At 40.6% G+C, this 21,462-nt stretch overlaps 2 protein-coding genes across 9 annotated transcripts in view; one reads left to right on the top strand and one right to left on the bottom strand.

Moving 5' to 3' along the window:
- KIAA0319 (KIAA0319 ortholog) overlaps positions 1–10,655 on the top strand; it is a 45,620-nt gene extending 34,965 nt beyond the window's left edge. For 7 of the 8 annotated variants that reach the window (XR_011902818.1, XR_011902819.1, XM_072328884.1 and 4 more), the window contains 4 exons: positions 943–1,033; positions 2,148–2,239; positions 3,113–3,301; positions 8,048–10,655. Coding sequence is in view for 6 of the 8 variants with exons in the window: in XM_072328884.1 (XP_072184985.1) it covers positions 943–1,033; positions 2,148–2,239; positions 3,113–3,291 (362 nt within the window). In the remaining 2 variants the exon portion in view is untranslated. The remainder of the gene's footprint in view (positions 1–942; positions 1,034–2,147; positions 2,240–3,112; positions 3,302–8,047) is intronic. The other variant, XM_072328881.1, reaches the window with a different exon arrangement.
- A 1,467-nt stretch (positions 10,656–12,122) lies between these two features.
- Positions 12,123–21,125, bottom strand: ALDH5A1 (aldehyde dehydrogenase 5 family member A1). Its single transcript, XM_072327275.1, has 10 exons — positions 20,765–21,125; positions 20,535–20,618; positions 19,707–19,877; positions 19,304–19,420; positions 18,880–19,023; positions 17,856–17,999; positions 16,967–17,125; positions 15,594–15,763; positions 15,043–15,101; positions 12,123–14,900 (listed from the first exon to the last, which is right to left on the bottom strand). Exons 1-10 carry the CDS (start codon positions 21,059–21,061, stop codon positions 14,695–14,697), a joined length of 1,551 nt encoding a protein of 516 aa, XP_072183376.1. The 5' UTR covers positions 21,062–21,125; the 3' UTR covers positions 12,123–14,694.
- Positions 21,126–21,462: the final 337 nt, after the last annotated feature.

Raw genomic sequence — 21,462 nt, 5'->3', positions numbered from 1 at the left:
ACCACTGAAAAGAGTGTGGCCTCGTCCATTTGACTCATGCATTTTAGGTATTTTAAACAGCAATGAGAGGCCTTCTCAACCTTCTTCTCCAAGCTGAGAAGTCCCTGATATCTCTGCCTTTCCTTTTTGCTGTTGACATACTTGAAAAAGCATTTCTTATTGTCCTTGACCTCCTTTGATTTAATTCTGGGTGTGCCTTAATCATCTTTATTACATCTCTGCAGGCCCTAATAGTATTCCTGTATTGCTGCCAAGTGGCCAATCCCTTTTTCTAAGTTTCATAAACTTTCTTCTCCCCTTTGAGTTTTTCCATGACTTCCTTGCTCATCCATGGATGTCTCCTGCCACTTTTGCTTGATTTCTTACTCTTGGGGATACACTAGTCTTGAGCTTGGGAGAAGCAGTGCTTAAGTGTCAACCCAAAAAGTAATGAAATTAAAGAAATTAATAGGAGGCACATGGTATTTGCTACAAGCCATAAAGTAACTGTGGGCAAAGTATCTGTTAGTAGTCGTTGGTAATTGATCAACCAAAAATTGAAAAATTGAAATATGCAAGCAGAAGGATTTGTTGCTGATCAGTTTTCTCTTAAAGCATTGCTAAAATGCCAGGCATAGGTTACAACTATGTTTGAATTAGAGAACTAGTTCAGAGAATTAGGACTGAGATGCTTACATTATTCTCTTGAATTCCTTGCTTTTATGTGCATTTTGTCTATTTTGTGATAGTAAAAGGGGTAGGGTGGAGGAAAGGTTTTGAAAACACGCATTTTCAGTTTGGAACTTTAAGAATATATTCTTCTGAGATGACATGAAGGTGCGAATTTCTGCTATAATCCAGTTGGCACCTCTCATTGCTCAGGATTAATAGAAATTAATAGAAAAGTATTAGAAATTATCCTACAGGTATTTCTTTACAAAACACTGTTGTTTCTTTTTTCAGAGTGGAGTATACTCTATGTGACTCTGTCTGCTTTTATTACGATTGTGGTCATGATAGGGCTTGCCTGGTTCTGCATCTGCTGCTGCAAAAGGTACATGATTTGTGTTTCTTTTTAGTTGGGGTATGAGCAACAACTGCACACAGCTGCCATGTTTTAGCCCAGTCCTTGGCACTAAACCACTCTGCTCCTTACAATCAAAGCTTCCTTTAGTAGTTTTATATATATATATGCTTTGCCTTTTTTGGAAGAAAAATAAGTAAATTGTTAGAAATAGAAGTCTCTTCAAATTCTGTAACTGGATTTTTTGCTGCTGCATAAGAAAGCACAGCAAAGAGATGTGAAAGGTTTATAAAAAAAATGAGACATTATCAGAATCTTCCCAGATTTTTAACTTTATCTAGCATATACTTATCAGTGTGTAAGGGATGCATTTGAAATGCACAGGTGTGTGTTGGTATTGCTTTCTTTTTATGGTTGAAGGAACAGTGCTATTTAGTAGAAAAGGTGTGTCATATATGTGTGGTATGCGGCCCAAAAGGCTTATGTGGATGTACTAAGAAAGAGCGTGTTCGTGCAGTTTAGCTGCTTCCTTGCTTTTGTCCTCACACAAACATCTGAAACTTAAGAATTTGCAGACTGTGTAGTAAGAATTTGCAACACTGTAGGAGTGAATGCTAGAGAAGGATGAGGGAAAAACTAGGTCAATTTTTGGCTACGGACCAATTGAGCTTTGTCCCTGCATCTGTATGAGGGAGCCATTCTTTTTTGACTGGTCTTCTCTGTAAATATAACCAGACAAGCTCTGCTTGAACTCTCTAGTTTTAAAGCAACCAAAGAAAGAAAGAAGCAGCTAAACAATTTAGTTTAGGAACTAAGCAATTCATTCAGAAATTTTATTTGGGATCTAATTAATAAGTCTTATCCCACATCTAGCTAATGTGTTGAAACTGAAAAAACTGAACCACTGTGAGCTAGGAAATAAGGTCAAACTTTCTTGTTTTCATCTTGTTTTCATCATCTTTATGTATAAGACAGAGCAAATAAATCCACTCTCTGGTCCAGATTGTGCAGCTGCTTTTTACAGGTATAAATTGGAACAACTCATCTTGAGTAGTGGTTCTATATATAGAGTATGTAGCTATGTGAGAAGAGGTAAGTAGATTGATGTAAGAGCTAAATTCCTTTGTGGTAACTTTCTTTTTAGCAGAAAGAGGACTAAGATAAGAAAGAAAACAAAATATACCATTCTAGATAACATAGATGAGCAAGAGAGAATGGAGCTACGACCCAAATACGGTAAGAGCTATCTCTTTCTTTGGAATTTTTTTAAGCAGTGTATCTTTAAGCTGAACTTATCAACCAGACTTACAGTTAGTGTCTTTACAGCCTACAGGGGCACAGAAGAGTTAGCTGGGAATGACAGGCAAGCATAGATGGAGAAATGATTGGACAAGAATAGCTTCATTCCTTTCACAGTGCCTTAGGATCAGACAAAAAGTTCCAAGCTTCTTCATTAACTGTAATTTAGAGCATCTGATTGTCCCTCAGACTTCTTCCATGTAACCTCCTTTCCCTCACACACACACTTCATAATTTAGAGCTGATTTTACTGGTGCATGACCATAAATGCCTTGTTAAGCATTGGGTACTTCAGCTGCTAACCCCTGCTCACATGTATTTTAATTTGCCATATTTCAGTTTTTTAACAGGGAAAACAGTATAATCTGGTGGAATAAAATAATTGTGAGGAATTGTTTTCATAATAAGAAAAATGTAACATTTCTGTTGAAAATGTAACCCATCATTACCAGTCACTTTAATCAGATAGCTGAGCAGACAGACAAATTTTCTGATTCAGGCTATTAGAAAGGGGGGTCACTATGTACTAAGAGCACTTAATTATTTCTAATTTAAATGAATGTGTTTGCTTTCCAGGGCCATGAACCATTGGGACTGCAGTGAGGTCATAGCTGTATCCACCTGATTGTATTTTATACTTCCTAGACCATTTTTTTTTTTGTGGTAGTGGTGCAGGCTTTTATGCTGGATTTCAGAGGGTGTTTTCAATTGTTTTTTTCCTATCACAGCCAAGTGCAGGATGATGAAGCTATCAGAAATGAAACGTTTCTAATGCGCTTGCTGCTTGTTGTTTTTGTTTGTAATTTGTAGGCATAAAACACAGAAGTACAGAACACAACTCCAGCCTAATGGTTTCTGAATCAGAGTTTGACAGTGACCAGGACACTATCTTCAGCCGAGAAAGGATCGAAAGAGAGAATCCTAAAACCCTTATGAATGGATCAATCAGAAATGGTGTTTCCTTCAACTACAGTTCTAAAGACAGATAACTGAACAAGGGTAAAAGCATAAAACACACTGGTCCAACGCATCTAAAGCACGTTGACTAACGTCTGATCTTCTAAATCAAAAGCTTCCTAAAGTATCAACTACTTGCAGGTGAAAGGATAAATTTCTAGAACAGTGGGAAGAAAGGGAAAAGAAAATATATAGTCAGCTAACTCCTATTGTTACTGCTATAGAAACATGAAACAGCACATCATATTTCTTTCTGATGTTTATCTGAAATTCGGAAGGCCATTTTTCTTGTATTGTACTGCTACAAGATTAGTCAGGGTCATTACGCTATTAACAATAGATAGTAATTGAGATGCATATAAATTTATGTCCTGTACTCTTGTCTTTTTCTCAGAGGAGCCACATGATTATGAAACTGACTTAAAACAGCAAAAAAAACACCAATATTCAGAATTTCTGTTACCTCTGTAGAGAGCAGTATGTTACTGCAGGCTCCATTGTCAGTTTTGGTCAGGAACACAGAGAGGGAACATTTGTAATGCATTGTGTTTTTCTGACTGTGCTTTGTGACTTCCTTTTCTAGTGTAGCAATCATCAGGTGACAAAACCTTTGCTTTTAAAGGAAGTTTACAATTTACTAGTTGCGCTTAGCTATAAAGTGATGTGATACATCTTTGTGTTGTAGGATGCAATGTTCTCTGTATTTACATGTGTATGGTGGCTCAGTATGGTGCCTTCAGGGAAGTCCAACCTTAGGTTACTTCTGTAATAACAAAGGCATTTCTGCTTTCTTTAGAGTCTACTGTGTCCAGCCCATAGCAGAGAGGCACTGAAAACATAGGGCCATCTGCCTTCTGAGCATCATAAACGACCTTTTGCTTTGCACTTTTGAAGAGCTGTTGCCCTTTTAAGACCAAACTCTTAGCTAAGTTTAAATCTGTCAGACTCAGTGCTCGCTTACAGAATGTGACAGGCATTTATTTGTGTAGTGAAATGCTTATGACAAAGTACCATATGTAGAGCAGAAGGTTCAGAAGGTTCAGTACTTATCTTCCCAGTCTTGGCAGTTGGTTCGAAGGTTGAATTGTTTTACTTTTTCCTCTGGTTATTCAGTGGCTGGTTGTATTTGTATAAAACGTTTGAGTTCTGATGTTGCTGTTCTTGTTTACTGTCTGAATAATGTCTTTCCCTTGGGTTTTTTAGGCTTGTCCTCAATACTGTTGTTGAAACTGCACACAGAAGGTCTGGCTTTCGTATGCAAGTCTCATTTGTGGGGGCATAGGCATCTGTGGCACTGTCTGGCAAGGATGCCAGCTGTTCTTGTTGGTTCTTTACTCATGTGATGGAAGCCTTAAGCTAAGCTAGAAAAATGATATGTTGTAATGCAGAAAACATTATCCTTGGCAGCACTTTGGACAGGGCTTTGTTTTTATTCTTGGTGTTTTTTTGTGTTTTGGTTGGTCGATAGTTGGTTTTTGGGGGGTTGGACTCAATGTTCTCCAGAGATCCCTTTCAATCTCTACGATTCTGTGATTCTATGGTTTATTTTATTCTGATAGTGAAAAATTCATTAATGGAGAAGGATAGAAAGGTGTAGAGATCATGAGAGGCAGATCAGAAGGGGCACAGAGAGAACAGACCTCACCCTTTTAATGAGAAATGATGTGGTGGAGAATTTCTGGAGCTTTCTCCACTCTTTCAAAGAATTCTGACTCAAAAGATTGGTTGGGTTGAACATTGGCTTTTGTGCATTTCTTCTTAATGGAACTGTGCAAAAATCGAAAGAACTAGCTAGGTTGAAAGGAAGCAGCAGACAAAAAGTGCAGCAACGTGGCATGCTCATGATTTGAATCCTCCAGTGATTCCATGGTCTCATACTTCTTGTTTTTATAGCAAGTCTATGAAGTTATTAGTACCATGCTGAGAACCTGTGCCCATCCCTGCAGGGGATCCTGCAGACCTGAGTGTAGTGAACTGAGATAGATGTGGGATAGGCAGAGATGGGCTAAAAAGGGCTAATGCAAGGGTTTTTTTGTGTGTTTTTTTCCCCATGTCCTCCAGTGGAAGGACACTTGCACCCTTCTCCACAGGACTGCTCTCAGTGTTTTCTTCTCCCAGTGTGTATGCATCTGGGATTGCTCTAACACAGACGCAACACCTTGCACTTTGCCTCGTTGAACTTCATTAGGTTCATGCAGGCCCACTTTTCAAGTGTGTGCTGGTGCTTTGTGATGACATCCCTTCCTTCTATTGTATCAACTGCACCACTTGGCTTGGTGTCATCCGTAGACTTGCTGAGAATAGTCTATCCCCTTATCTGTGTCACTGATAAAGTTGTTGAAGAGCACTGGCCCCAAAATGGACCCCTGGGGAACTCATTACCAACCTCCACTTGGACATGGACCAATTGACAACAACCCTGTAACTGTGACCATCCAACCAATTCTATATCCACCAAGTAGTCTAACCTTTAAATCATTAGCTCTCCAATTTAGAGGTTAGGATGTGCTGTGGGATCATTGTCGAAGTCTTCTCAGAACTCTAAGGAGACAACATTCTTCCTTCCTTTGTCCACTAATGCCATCACTCCATCATACAAAGCCACCGGATTGGTCAGGCACAATCTACCTTTGATGAAGCCATGCTGGCTGTCTCAGATCATCTCCTCATCTCAAGTGTGCCTTAAGATAGCTTACAGGAGGATGTGCTGCTGCATGATCTTCCCAGGCACAGACGTGAGGCTCACCAGCCTGATGGGACATCCACAACTTCCCAGTTAAATTTGTCCCAGTATCTCATCACTCTCAGAAAGAAAAAAAAATAAAAACAGCTTTCATCCAATCTAAATCTCCCCGCTTTTTATTTTAAAACCATTTTTCCTTGGCCCTGGTAAAAAGTCTGTTGTCTTCTTTCTTATAAGCCCCTTTTTGTACTGAAAGGTGACAGTAGGGTTTCCCCAAAGCCTTCTATTGTCCAGGCTGAGCGACCCCACCTTTTTCAGACTTGTCTTCAGAGGAGAGATATCTCAGCCCTCTGATCATTTGTCTGGCTCTCCTCTGGACTCACTCTGTAGGTTCATATTTTTTTTTTTTTCTGATAGGGACCCAAAAGCTGGATGCATTACTGTAGATGGGGTTTTGTGAGCACAGAGCCTAGAGGAAGAATCGTCTCAGCTTGCTGACCACGCTTCTTTTGATGCAGCCCAGGATATGGTTTACTGGGCTGCCAGGCCACATTGCCAGGTTATATCCAGTTTGTCATTCACCAGTATCCCATCTTCTGCTAGGCTGTTCTCAATCAGTTCTTCACCCAGTCTGTACTAATATGGGGGATTGTTCTGACCCACGTGCAGGGCCTTGCACTTGACCTTGTTGAACTTTATGAGGTTCATATGGGCCCACTTTTCAAGTAGGCTGCTGTCTCACCTTTACAGACTTGTGATTCCCCCCATGTGAACCTCATGGGTTTCTCTGGTTGGCATTCTTTCCCACTGGAGTATCAAATGCATAATTCAGCTTCATGTAATCTGCAAAATTGCTGAGGGTGCACTCAGTCCCATTAACAGTGATACTGAACAGCATTGGTTACAGCATGGACCCTAGAGAGACACCATGCATTTCTAGTTTCCATATATTGAGCTGTTGGTTGTAACTGTCAATGTGGTCATCCATCCAGTTCCTTATCTATCTAGTAGTCCATCCCCTCCCCCTGCTAAGTCTAGTTTAAAGCCAACTGTGTAGCCAAGCTTTGCCTTTTCAGTTTGACTCCTCTTTTCTGAATGGCTCCCTCTGACTGGGAGGGTAGAACAGGCCATCACTTGAGGCCTGATCCTTTTAACCTTGCTTTGGGGTATGTGCAGTGTCTTTTGATGGTCCTAAAATGCCTTGTTGCAGTATCACTACACATGGAATGGCAGTAGCAGATGAGCCTTGTGAAACTTACAGACTATCAGCAGCCTTTCAGTGGCCACATGAATGCAAGCTTCTAGTAGGCAGTAAATTTCTCTGGAGAATTTACCTGAATGGCAAACAGCTGCTTCAGTACCTCGCTGTAGGGAATCTCCAATTACTGTTTCCTTATGTACTTTTTCGGTAGCATTGGTTCTCATGCAGGTGGATGGGTGGATCATCTTCATGTGGTTGGCTTTTCCTAGTTGCTCTCTATTTCTCTTATGTTGATTCATCCTGAGAGTATCATAGCATTTAAAGGGTTGGAGGAAGGTTCTTCTTTCTACTCTGAACAGACAAGAGTGTGGTATCTTTTGTCTTGCGAGTTACTTATGTTAATCAGACTGGGATTAGATTAGGATTTACATTGTATTGTCTTAAGGCAGGACTGTCTCTTAAGCCTGGTACATAATACCATATATTAATCTCTAGCTTACATTCCCAAATATTGTGTCTGTTGAACTCCTTTTGTAGTTTAGCTACTTGTTGGAAGAGTTCTGTCCGCTGCTCACAGTTGTGTAGCTATGATATCTACCCACTACTGCTTTGTGTACTAGAACAACTTCCATGTAGCAGAGCTCCATGCACCATAAGGTATTTTAGTCCCTGGGATATCTATTAGGGTGCAGGTGGAAGCACTGCAGTCTGTATGTGCTGATATTTGTATTTCAGCCACAGCCTTACTGTGATTTTTCTTTCTGGAGGTTACAGTCTCTTACACGGTTTCAGACTTCTAATGAAACATTTCTTGCATTTTCTATGGTAACTTTTTCACAGGCTGAAGGCCATCGATTTCTTCTGTTCCAACATCCTTCTCATACTCTTTGTGTTTCTTCTGCAGGAACTTGGAACCTGAATACTTGGCTGCAATAGATTTGATCTCCCTGTCAAATGCTGAGGCCCAGGGTCAGTACACATACTACATGACCTCTCACTTACTACGGGAATGAACTCTTCTTACAGTAAGAAGACTCAACAGGACAAACTTCAGCCAGTCCTTAGTATTGTGCTATATATTGTCTGCTCTCCAGCTTTTTCTTCCACAGCACCTTTCCATTACTGCTTACACTAAGTCTCTAGTGTGCCTTTATCTATGAACTTACTGTTTAGTACTCATCAGTGCAGTCAGCACCCTTCAATTCTGTCAAGTCTGTCACTTGGGTGTTTGGAGGTTTATTTTACATTTTTCAAGCCTGTTGCTGAAGAGTAGCAGATATGGTTCTTTCAAGTACTCTATGAAAACAGCTAATCAGAAACCTGTTCTTATCAATGCTACAGAATTGTTTCTCCCACACACGCACTTGTTGCAGGTGACAACCTTGAGATCAAAGGCAAACTTGTGCACCATGAGATCATCTGCATCATCTGGCTAAATATTTCTCCCTATAACAATACGAAACTGGTCTAATGCTTCTTACTGCGCAAGGCCTTCCCAAGTGTAAGATGCTTACAGAATTCTGTCCTCTGGGTAACGCTTTGACATCTTCATTGTATTTTATTTACATTTCGAAAGCTGATTTTTCGAGGAGCCTCTCATTCTGATGATGTAATTGTTCCATATCCTTGGATGGAGAATTAATTCCTCATTCACGGTACGAGGTTTGCTACTAATACCAACTTGAACTAAGATTTTAAAATAATATTTCTGGCTCTGTGAATTTGTGATATCACCTGTATCATTTGGTCAAGCATAACTATGTCGGGAAATAAGGAGTTGAATATAGCAAGGCTTCGATTTCAATTCAGTGACATTTTTGTTTCTAGAAAAACTCCTTTACTGTTGCATGTCAGGTGGAACGAAAGTGAAGAAAAGCTAACTGTTAAGGTGTAAACACAATGGCTAAACTTAAGACTGCTGATACCTTTCTGATTTGGATTATCAATTACATTTGGGTTTGAAGCAAGTACACAGTCCTTAAATTTACTTCCACACAGCTTTCCTTTGTACACAGAAAGCGTATAGCAGCTTCTTTCTCAGATAGGGATGGGAGACTTTCCCTACAGTCAGTCTGCTCTTTTAAGATACAGCTTGCCATGTGCGGCTTTAAGTCCCTTGAAAAAGAAATTCACAGCTTGGCACTGCTAAGATGCTCTCTTAGAATACAAACAGTGTGCCAACACTTGAGTTCATCATAGCTTTGGACTAAGTTCTGGATTCTCACTTCCATCTTGGTTTTACATTTAAAGATGCTGGCTGATACACGCACAAGTAGAGGTTATCTAGCCATGTAAAAGGGCTGCCTCTGTTGCATCTTAAGTAGGGAATATATTTACAGTAACTTCCTTGCCATTACTGCCTGATATGTTAAGAGGTTCATGTATTCAATGTTGTGATTCTGCAAATAATGTTTTGTGTTTATAATTTTTTTTAACTAAAACACTGCTGCAGTAGCAACTGAAATTTACTTAGGCAAGTCTAAAGCATCTATCGTTCTGTGGTTCAGCCGTTCATTTTAACTGAGAGTGGGTTGTTGAGAAATTCAATCTAATCATAGTCTAATTGTGGAGGAGTTCATTTGCAGAGGGGAAAAAAAGGATGTTACTGTTTCATTTGTAAGGATGCACTTGCAGCTATGTCCTTGCTGATAAACAGAAGATAAGAGATCTCCTCTTCCAGATGTATCACACACAGCTCCTTATTCCAGCACCTGTTGTGTTTGTTTGTTTGTTTTATTGCTGTCAGATGTGGTTGCTTACATCATTTGTTTTTTTCTTAGTTTATTGTGGCAAACAAAATTAAGTGCAAACGCACAAGGGAGTTCACTGTGCCAAAAACAGGGAAGTTCTCAGTGCTGAGTTTGAACTTTCCTTCGACAGTTCTGATGTTCCTGAAATAATTTTCTTAGGCAAATTTTCTGTTCTTCTTTTAGCCCACACAAAGCTAGTTTTGCACCTCAGTATACTGGTAGTGGGCTCTCGTTAACTGGAGTTGGGGGATGGCAGTAATAAAATGACAGGTATTGGTCTTCTGAGCCATTTTTATAATGATTGAGAAAGGAAAACATTTCTCTAGAAGGAAGGTAAGGTAGAAGTGAATTAGTTTAACATCAGCTGTTGCTTTTTATTGATATCTAATTAGAACATTGAGCTCATGCCTCTGCAGCAAAGAGGTATCATCATACACCTCTTAGGTCCAGAATTCCCCAATGACAAGGGAGCCTTGAAGCTTAGAAATAAAATATAAAGGAAAGAAATGGAAGACAAAAAAAACCAAACACCTTTATTTTGCTCAAGGTATGAACCAGGTGCAGATGAGCCACACATCATGTAGCTGGTCTGTGTATAGAAAAACTTCTCCCTGTGGGTGGATGGGTGAGCTATTTATACAATTAATGCGATTCTAACAAATGTTACTTATTGAATATGACAGTGTATTGTAACTGGAATAATTTCTGAGCTGAAACTATAACATTTATGTAACTACTAATAAAATTTGGTCTTTTCTTCTAGGAACTTGGTGATGTACTTTCTGTATTGGACTTGATACTCAATTCAGGCTAAGAGAGACAAATTGTATAACATAGCTGAAGTCTACTAAAAAAAGCAGTATAACATCTGATCCCTTGACTTGCTACTGACAAAAGCAAAAAGGTATCTTATGCAGAGAGGTAGTATAGTGCAGTATATTAGGAAGTAGAAAAAGCCGTTCTGCTTTGATTTAAAGAATTTCCATGTCCTTGTCCTTGGGTTAATTGCCTGTGTAACCTTCTGAATACCATTTTTAAACCTTTTGCTTTAGGATAGGTAAGGCCTTGTATAAGCAGTAGGACAAAGGACAAAAAGTTATCCTTAAGTCTGCACCAGTTGCAGCAGTACAGCTACTTCAATACCAAGTCAAATGGAGACGCTTTTTAATTGCTTTATTGCCCAACTCCCAACAGCATTTGAATGAATGATTACTATAGAACAGTATAAGCTGTTTTACTATGTGTAAAACATTCAGACTGCTATTTCATTCTGAAAAGCTTATGAAGACATAAAATCAATCGTAGATGTCTTAAAAAATAGATATATTCTGCCAAGTAAATGGACAGGCTACAGAAGTCTAGCTAACTTATGCATTTCATTAAATCCAAAGGTCTTGGTGACGAGAGGGAGTGAAGAATGAGAACCAGCTATTCTAAACAAAATTAAATGCTAGATATTGGTCAAATATGAAATACATCTTAGTAGCACCAATTGTCTTTCTTCACTGCTACTAGATGGGTGTCACCAGGACCTGGAGCCACCTCACTTGCTCTAAGTATGCGTTTTCCAGTGTAGCATGCCAATGGACAAGCAGTGCCTGGGGTGACTTAACTGAATTAAAGAAAAAAAACCAAACATCTTTTCACTACAGCTGGAGAGAATTTCTGCCCCTTAAACATTTTTAGCTTATCTCTAGTAGAACAGGTACATGCAGTTTCTTAAGAATTCATTACACTGAGAGGACAGAGAGCAAGGGTCAAACGACAGCATTTTAAAGGCTAACATAAGAAAATGAGATGGAATTTGGCCTTCAGTAAGATGAACTGGAAATTAGAAATGACGACATTAATAAGGTTTTTAAAAACCTATTTCAAATAATTTGAGAATTGTACAGGTTATCACATCCTGAAAGCAGGAAATTGCATTCTGGTCCACAAAGCCTGTCTCTTGTGGTAAAATATTTGATTCAGCATAAAAGATTTACATATGGAATAACTCATGGCATACAAATATGTCAAAGTGATCTCACCTACTTGATTTAGATTCAAGGCATTGTAATTGGATAGTTAACCTTGCACCTACAGAATATGTGCATGCAGACAAATGCCTTTCTTTCCAGTGCTAAGCGTGGCACAACAAAATATCTGTGGAAATCTGAGGGACGGAACTTACTTTTGCTGCTGTCAGCTTGTGAGTTCGACAGTGAATATTGTAATAAGGCACAGAATCCAATGCTTTCACATAAGTTATTTATTAATTGAAAATGTTCTTCCATCACAGTTTTAAATCCGGAAATTTCTGAACATCATGAACATAAATGTGAGGATTCAAGTACGTCTTTTGTTAAAGAATCACAGCTTTTGCTATGAAAACAACTTCAAGATTATTCTGTGCTTATTTAGTGACACAAAGATACCATGCTGGAATCCAACCACACTCCAATCTAGCTGGACAAAGGTATTTTTCAACTTCATTATACAACTTAATTATGGTTTGTGCTCGTTATTAAATACAAAAAAAACAAAAACCACTACAAAAAAGTAAACATTTACTCATTAACTGTAACAGTGCTATTCTTAGAAATGACATCAAGATTTTAAATTCACCAAGGCATCAGATCGCTAATTTTGCAATGAAGAGAGCAGCAGACTAAACAATTATTTCTCTAGTTGCAACGTCCCAAGAAGTACGTCTACATTCAAGACTGCACTGTCATACAGCGGTAAATGAAATGAGTTTAACTTTGATTTGATAGTGCAAACATATTGTACGTCTGTGCAATTGATGTGGCAGATATTCCAACCTGTGTGCGATACCTGTGAGTGTGCCTTCATTGCTGTACTGTTGGTACCCAGGCACCGGGTTACTGCCTTTTTTCTGCTGAGATACATTGTGCAAGGAGTAAAAAATGTATCAGCAGCCAGAGCTGCCAGAAGGCTCCCTGATCCACAAGGTCTTGTTCCCCAAATTCATGTAGCTTGTGCACTCAGTAGAGCTGAGCACTCAGAAGCTGTCTAGAACAAGAAATTTTCTTGCCATTTATGTGGGTAGAATTAAGCTATCCCTCTTTGTTCTTCAGAGAAAGCAAATGTGCTACAACTGATAAGAGTATCCAGTCCTTATCACTGTAAATGCACATTCTTGGTGCCCTGGAAATTTATAATAAAAATGTGCACTTACTGTCTTGTCCTTCAGCTGGTATGATGTACACACACACACGTTCTACACCCACCTGTTCTCAGGTGTTACACAAATACAACCATAGAAAATAATTAGAAGTAACAAGTAGCAGTTAATGCTACCTTACACACAACTGTTAAAACCTAAAACCCTGTGAAACTCAGCTCTGTTTTTTCTTTAGCTATTTTGTTACCTGGAACCTTTTTGCCTAATTGCATCAAGTTTCTTAAAATAGCCCATTTCTGAGGATACATTCATTAGTGTATAAATACAGATATATGAAGGAGAGATGTGCTACCTGCCTTTATTTGTAATAGTTAATGGGTATAACCCCACCTAATAAGTTAACCACAGGAAACAAAATTTCTTCTCCTTAACCTCTACAGTGCTGATCTATTTGCCAAATTGATATGGCTTCTTTTTAAAGAAAGGGCCTCCAATTTCCATTGAAATGTTTTGTCAATGAAAGTAGTGGAATTATGGCTAGAAGTCTTGCCTACAATTATTTTTATTTCAATCTTTATTAGACTGCAAGTTACCTAAGATCAAAAATGCATACACCTTTCTCAATAATGGATATTTGCTTTGTGTGACCCTAAATCCAAGGCAGATTCCAAAGGAAATGAACCACCTGCTTGTGTTCTTGGGAGGTGCTGTGGAAAACTGTAGACAATGAGCAACATTGACATCAGTGACCTTCCTTCTACCAAAGGACAGTTACATTCTTTTCACAGAAGAAAGTTTATACATGTTCTCATGTCAGCATTTGGGATTCTTTCATATAGGCCTTTCGGTGTCTCCTTAAAGTTCTGCAGGTTATTTCTGCAGCTATGCATCCCATCTTCCTCCTGCTCCTTGCTGAGCCAGAAACTCTTTGTCCTGCACTGCCATCTTCTCTGAACAACTGAGACTCGCATACATACCAAACAAGGGCTGTACCTGACCCCAAACTTGCAAGCTGTTAAGCACAAATTACAGCTCTTCGCTTAGAAGCCCAAAGGCTGAACAGGTGACAGCTCTGCAGCCAGTAGTAAGGTGCACTTACAAAGCTGTTCATTCACCTGCATGGATTCCTAGTTGTAGCCAAGCGCTTACTCATCTTTCATAAGCATTAGATTATCCCACAGTTAGATAAAAGACATGCCTGCTCCTAAACGTTACATAACTGCATTAGAAAATGTCTGTGTTTACACAAAGGTTTAAAGGCAGTCTTCCATAACCAACACTTCCCCCATCCTACAAGCATTCAAATAGAGGCAGCAGAAAAAGGTGGTCTGTTTTCCCCTTGACACAGATTATGATCTATTTTCATAATGCAGAAATTTCCAAGTCCCCCCACTAATGAGGGTGATCTAAGGATAATAAACGTGCATTCTTCCCTACTCCCTTTTAGAGGTAATGGGCACTGTGATCACATCGCTGAAAAACAATGTACTCATACAGTATAAACATGTAAAAACATGTGGCACGTAATGTTGTCAATATGTCTTACATACAGGACAGGGTTGCTTATTTTTAAAGAAAGTAAAAGTTGTATTAATTACATATTTCTTGTTCAAAAAGCTCTTAAAACTACGGCGCTCTTTTCCAAGATGTTGGGATTGTGCTTTCTGAAGATTGCTACAAGCCTCCAAAGCAGACGTACTTTATTTCTAGGTATTCATCAATGCCGTACTTTGAACCTTCTCGCCCTAAGCCAGACTGCTTTATCCCACCAAAAGGGCTCTCAACTGAGGAGACAATGCCTTCATTTACACCAACCATTCCAACTTCCAGCTGCTCTGCAACTCTCCAGATCTGTGCTGGATCTTGGGAATAGAAATACCCTGCCATGCAGACAGAGATATGCAAAATGAAAATAAAGTCAGGAGGGACAGCAGCAGAAGACTGATACTTACTGATATGATGCTTGTTACTTCATTAGCACTGAAGCTTACAGAAAGTGTGTAAGAGATAAGAGAAGCATACCTGCTAAACCTACATCGGCCGCATTTGCTATAGCAATAGCTTCTGCTTCAGTGTCAAATCTGTCAATACAAGGAGAAAAAAAAATACAAATGAGGCCTGCCACTGATCTTCCATTTTGCTGACTTACTGCCAAGAAGCAGCTTTAATCAAGAATAAGCCAGTACACGGGTTTCTTGTTTGTTTGTTTCTTAAGGAATTTTCAAAATTAATTTAATTTTAAATTCAAAGCAATGGAGAAGTTTATACCACTTACTTCAATTTAAACTACAATTAAGTAGTTAGGATTGTTTTATCTGCCGGTAGTTAAACATTTACTTTCACATGAGTTAGCTAATTTCCCCAGCCACACAGGCACTCTCAGCTACGATAGATGGCTGCAGGTTCTTCTGTCCAATCACTGTGTACAAAGGCAGAGAAGAAAAACTCAGGGCTAGCAAGTCACGTAACAAATTGCCCTCCAAAAACTTCTGGCAGTCAGTCAGTCAGTCAATCAAATCTTATTTATTCAAAACAGTATCTCGTTCTTTCTTATTGCTCTCCAAGAATCTTACTTGATAACTGGTGCTAAAGGGCCAAAGGTCTCCTCTTGCGTGCAAAGCATTTTTGTTGTAACATTGCTCAGTAATGTTGGTTCGAAGAAATTCCTCCCCAAGCTGTGCCGTTTCCCTCCAGTCACAACAGATGCTCCTTGTGAAACTGCATCGTTAATGTGTCTCTCTACCTAAGGTATACAAAACAGAAATCTCAAAGCTAGCATTTAAAAGTGAACATCACTGTGTTTTTCACTAAAGAAGTAACAGTCTCCAGCATTAAAAAGATTTTGAAGAGAGGTTTATACTTCACAAACTATTTGCAGAGTTATTCAGAATCTCTCTTGAGTTTAATTATGAGTATATTCCCCATCTATCAGGCATTCAGCTTTTCTATGGAAGGAGAACACCTAATGGGAGAAAAGGACTGAGTAGCACACCTGATATTCATGATCACGCACTGTGAAAACAGAAGAAACTGTCAGATATAAAGAGATTTAAAGAGAAATGGGCAACAGAAGGAAGTTTTCAAGGCTGGACTGGCAAAGACATTTTCTACCTGTATATATCTAAAGTTCATACAAAGACAAAAGTAACGAGAAAACCAAAGTCTCAACCTAGAATATACTCCCTTGAAATAATAGAAGGGCAGTTATGTGACTATACAGTGCTGGCACGCTTGTGTGTACGGCCCTATGATACACACAATACTTTTGTGGTACACAAAGGGGAGGAATTCAAGTATTATATCTGTGGTCTCCCAGCTGATTCTGAGTATTTTCAGAATTTGTAAGAATAATTCATAATCTTTAACCTTAGAAAGGGTGAAATATTACAGAAAATGTGACTTTCTACAATTTAAAAATAAAACTCCTGGAGTCACAAGTAATTCAAAATAGAAGACCTGAGCTATGCATGTCAGATAGCAAATGATTACAGCATCCAGAGCTCTGCTACTTTTAACCCCAGTGTTACTTTGCTTATTTTCTGCCAAACAGAGGCAAAGTAACGTCTTCAAAGCAAGTTCTCAATCACAGTGCTTCAGGATTGTGGAATCACCGCATCACGCTCACCACATACCCAGCTTCAGTAAATGTCCTTCTTGAGAACAGCTGAGAAATAATTAGGAAGATTTATTTTCTCATGAAGGGGAAACCTCTTTCTTCTTTAATGGAAATAAGAGAGTGATACATTAACTGGTCACATCTCTTTCTTGATATATATACACACACAGGCTTGGAGGAGATAGCAAACTTCCAGCCACACGGTTAGTATTTTCTAACAAAGAAGCATTACAAAGTTAAATAGAATTCAAAGTTACTTTATGGACCATAAAATGGAATTTAAAGTGTCAAAAATCAATTTATACAAATATATATATATATATTTTTTACCTTCTCTACCGCTTTTTCATTAATTAATGGCCCTTGGGTAGTTTTTGCATCAAATCCACTTCCGACACGCAGCTCGCTCTCTATGGCTTTAGCAAACTTTTCTACAAATCTGTCATGGATTCCCTTTTGCACCAGGAAACGGTTTGTGCAAACACACGTCTGAAAGCGAACAGGAAAAGCAAACAGTGGCTTACGCTGTATTTCATTCTGAATTCATTCTGTCCCTCATGCCACAATGACAGGATACTACAGTGATCTGCACTCCGCCTCTTCTCCAACATCCTAAGCTTTTACCTAATCTTACCGCTTCTTTTGCCACCCTACTCACTTAATACAATCCCAACAAGCTGTAAGCATTTGTGTAAAATACTCCATATTGCTACATATTGCTGGGAAAAGGCTTTGTGATTTCAGTGGATACTGGTACATGGATCGAGCAGGGTTCAGAAGCTGCAAGAAATATAACAGTCTAATTACACACACCAGAGAATGCTGAATTGAGCAAGAGAATTTCAATTCACACTTTGTGGTGTGGGGTCTATTTTTCCTTATTTTTTTCCTTCCTGCTCCTCCCAACTCCATTAACTGAACTTGAGTTTTCCTTCTTCCTGGAGTCTGCTTTCAGCTGCCGACTAACACACCCATTTATGCTAACCCCTAATGCCCTGATTGAATCTTACTTTAATTACTACAGCCTCTCAAAAGTAACAGCTATCTTCTATATGTATTGAAATACTGTCTTACACTGTTGTTATTCAAAGTTGCTGCATGATAGCTGACTTTAAGTGCCCACAGCCATGTGTGGCCCCAACATCTTTCTCTCCACAATGAAGTGTTTTGCTTACAGCTCTTCCATTCCCAAAAACAAGGACAAAATAATTACTCTTACCTGACCTGAGTTTCTATACTTAGAAGCAAGGGCTCCTGCAACAGCGCGGTCCACATCAGCACTGTCGAACACTATAAAAGGAGCATGCCCTCCAAGCTCCATGGAAACTCGCTTCACAGTGCCAGCCGCATGTTTCAGCAGTATCTGAGCAAACACAGAAATTTCTACTTCTATTAGATGCAAACTGAGGAACCACAGAGCTTACAGATGGAAGGCACTGAGAAACTTAACTCTTATAGAGAGTTAATCTGCATCTTCTCTGTTATTCTACACCATCTGTTTTCTCCCATCACAAATACAAGGAATAATTTCCTTCATTAAAGTCTTTAGAGATTACACTCTGCTGAAAAAATAACAAAGGAAAGTATTTTCATCACATTCAGATCAGGCTGACATTATAGGCTGACACTGTCACTTCTTTGCTTGTTCATTTCTTTTTTTGCAACAAAGGACTTGACAACTCACAGCAGTTTTCTGATATGCGTCAGAACTTGGTATTAAGATTTGATTTAGGTATCAGGCTTTTTCTTCATTCCGGATACAGCCGTTGCATAGAATTCTTCCATCTCTAGCCATACTCTGCAGCTTTACCGATTTCACTGGGCACTGATTAGTAAGCCTGTTTATGGAGCAAAGCTCACAGCAGGCTGAAGTTGACACAAGAACCTCACTTCTCTAACGCTTTCTTTCAACTACAGAAGCCATTCCCAAGCAGCACCTTTGAAATTCTATGTCAGCGTTCATATCAGTGAGCTGTCACAGTGTATGAAACACAAACATTTTATACAGGAGCACTCAGGTTATAATTCAATAAGGAACAATTATCCAGAAGCTGCACACAGGCATCCTTCTGTGAAGTACTGACACTGAATAGGCAGTACCTCAACAGGTCTACACTTATTTGTACAATCTCTGAACAGTAGCCAGTAAAGCAGAAGGCTCTATATGAAAGCACACATTTCCCCCTACCTTTCTGGTATAACCACAGTAATAATCTTCAAGGATATTCTGTGCACTTATGTACCTTTCCTGTTGCAGTGGAGCCCGTAAAAGATATTTTGGCTACCAATGGATCAGTGCACAGAACTTCCCCTACAGCTGGTGTCTGCTGTCTTGAACAAGGAACAACATTATAAACTCCTGCTGGAATTCCAGCCTGGTTTGCAAGCTGTAACAAAGGAAAGAGAAATCGCAGTATCAGTGCATTTTGTATGAGGAATAGACATTTAATGTTTTTACCGTATCAAAGAAATTGGTTTGAAGTCAGAAGAAGCTCAGGGCACATAGCACAACTCACAGATGACATAGTATAAATAAAACTTCTGCATCAATTCAGCCAATTTGTCTTCATGTATGAAATTAGCTCAAGTTATCCACAAATCCCATTTTTAAGTTCTGATTTATAGCTTCAGTCCATCATTAACCTACAGCTTAGAGTAAAAGCTCACCTCTCCAAGAGCTAATGCTGATAAAGGTGTATCCTCTGCAGGTTTCACCACTACTGTACAGCCAGCTGCCAAAGCTGCGCCAACCTTCCGGGTAATCATAGCACTGGGGAAATTCCACTAGGATGAGAGAAAATTACAATCAAACTTAGGGAAATTCTGCCTCCAGTTTTTGCAGCAATAGTAGTAGTTGTTTTCTGTGCTTACTTGGCAGCATAAACAGACCTGCATGATGTGCTTTGTCCCAGGTGAATGTTACAAAGGAACACTACTGACCAATGAAGAAGCAGGTACAGGGTAGAAATGAAACTTTATAGAGGTGTTTCCTGAGGCAAGAGGAGCCATTAGGGCCCATACTGTAAGCTACGCTGATTTCATATCATTTGAAACATTCATCTGTACTTACTGGGGTTATAATTGCTGCCACTCCTACCGGCTGCTTTAGCACCAGGATTCTTCTGTCTTTTGCAGATGCTGGAATGACATCACCATAAACTCGGCGAGCTTCTTCTGCAAACCACTCCAGAAATGAGGCAGAATATAGGACTTCCCCCTCTGCTTCTTTCAGAGGTTTTCCCTTTAGTTACATCAAATTGAAAATACGCCGTCAGTGGTGGTATGAAGCAATACAAACTGACAATTTCAGAATTATTTTCACAGTGCTTTATAATCCTATATTACATACTTTGCTGTCTCCAGAAAGGACTTGTTATTATTTCACCAGCAATCACTATGAAGTTTCAACATACAGTCATCCTATACTCACACTTTGAGATGGAAAAGCAGACGTAGCCTGTGTTTATTTACAAACTCTGCAGTTAGCTGCTATTGCCATTCTGAAGCAGATACAAACGGAGGCAAAACATTTACAAGCTCCCGTCAGGGACAACTATGTTTGGATCTATTACTCTGTGGACCTTCGGGTGTGTTCTTCTGGACTGACAGCCATTAGCTGTTGGAACACAGCAGAAGAGCTGCTGTGGTATCTTCCACAACAGCTTTACTCAAAAGGACACTACCTGTCTGTGCATTTTCAGACTGGTCTGCGATATAAACTCAAACACATTAAGTGAGCACAACTAGGAGCTGTTTCAGTTTTAACATCAGCATCCATATGTTACGTTTCTAAGAGAGATGTTTCCACAGCGAGCTGTGATCTGAACAGACCTGGAGCTTAGAGGCGCGTACTTCAAGGGCGGCACTCCGCCCACCTTCCACCCGCCTCTATACTCACGTTTTCTGCCGTTATGATCGTTGCCAGATCTTTTTTCCTTTCAATCATCAGCTCGTACCATCTGCGAATAAGCGCGCTCCTCTCCTGCAAGGACAGAAGCCTGCCGTCATTCTCACACACAGGACGGCTCCCACCTCCCGCTGAGGGCCGCCCGGCAGCCCCGCTCCGTCTCTCCCCGCTCCGCCCGACCGCCTTGCGCCCCGCCGGCGCCATCTTCCGCCGCCGCTCACCTTGGCAGGGAGGCGGCCCCAGGCGGCGCCGGCTTCGTGCGCGGCCCGCACGGCCGCCCTCGCCTCGGCTTCGCCGCAGTCGGCCACCCGGCCCAGCTCGTCGCCGCTGGCCGGGTCCCGCACAGGGAACGCGGCCGGCTTCTCTACCCAGCGGCCGCCCACCAACGCGCCGCGGCGCACCAAGGCGGCGGGCAGAGCCCAGCTGCTTCGCCGCGACGCCGCCGGCCCCGGAGGCGGAGACGGGAGGAGGATGAGGCGGCGGGCAGCAGCGGCCCGCCGCCGCAGAAGGCTCGCCATGGCCGCACGCCGGCTGCCGCCTGCGGGACCCGGGCCGAGCCTACCCGCACCGCCCCGGAGGAGGAGCTGCGGAGGGGCCGGGCCAGAAGCCGCATCTTGCCGGAGTAGTCGGGAGTGAGGGTAAGCGGGTGAATGACCCTCTCTAGGGCCTGGCTCCCTATGGCGCATCGTGACTTCTGTCCTTCGGGAGAGGAGAGACTTTCAGTCATTAAGGTTGGAAAAGACATAATCATCTCGTTCAACCGTCAGCCCATCACCCATGCCTTTCACATCCTTTATTGCCACATCTTGAAAGCCTCCAGGGACAGCAGTTCCACCACCTCCCTGGGCAGCCTGTTCCAATACCTCACCGCTGTTATGTGAAGAGTCCAACCTGAATCTCGCCCGGTGCAATTTAAGGC

This window comes from Excalfactoria chinensis, chromosome 2, assembly GCF_039878825.1.
Source record: "Excalfactoria chinensis isolate bCotChi1 chromosome 2, bCotChi1.hap2, whole genome shotgun sequence".
NCBI classification, from domain to species: Eukaryota; Metazoa; Chordata; class Aves; order Galliformes; family Phasianidae; genus Excalfactoria; species Excalfactoria chinensis.
This window is presented reverse-complemented; position numbering and strand designations above follow the sequence as displayed.

Excerpts from the sequence above, each read along its gene's own strand:
- ALDH5A1 (XM_072327275.1), bottom strand. The coding sequence starts at position 21,061 with ATGGCGAGCCTTCTGCGGCGGCGGGCCGCTGCTGCCCGCCGCCTCATC. Across the intron at positions 20,619-20,764 it reads GGGGCCGCCTCCCTGCCAAG|GAGAGGAGCGCGCTTATTCG; the intron begins GTGAGCGGCGGC and ends CTGTCCTTGCAG. Across the intron at positions 15,102-15,593 it reads CCTTTAGCACCAGTTATCAA|ATTTGACACTGAAGCAGAAG; the intron begins GTAAGATTCTTG and ends TTGTATTGACAG.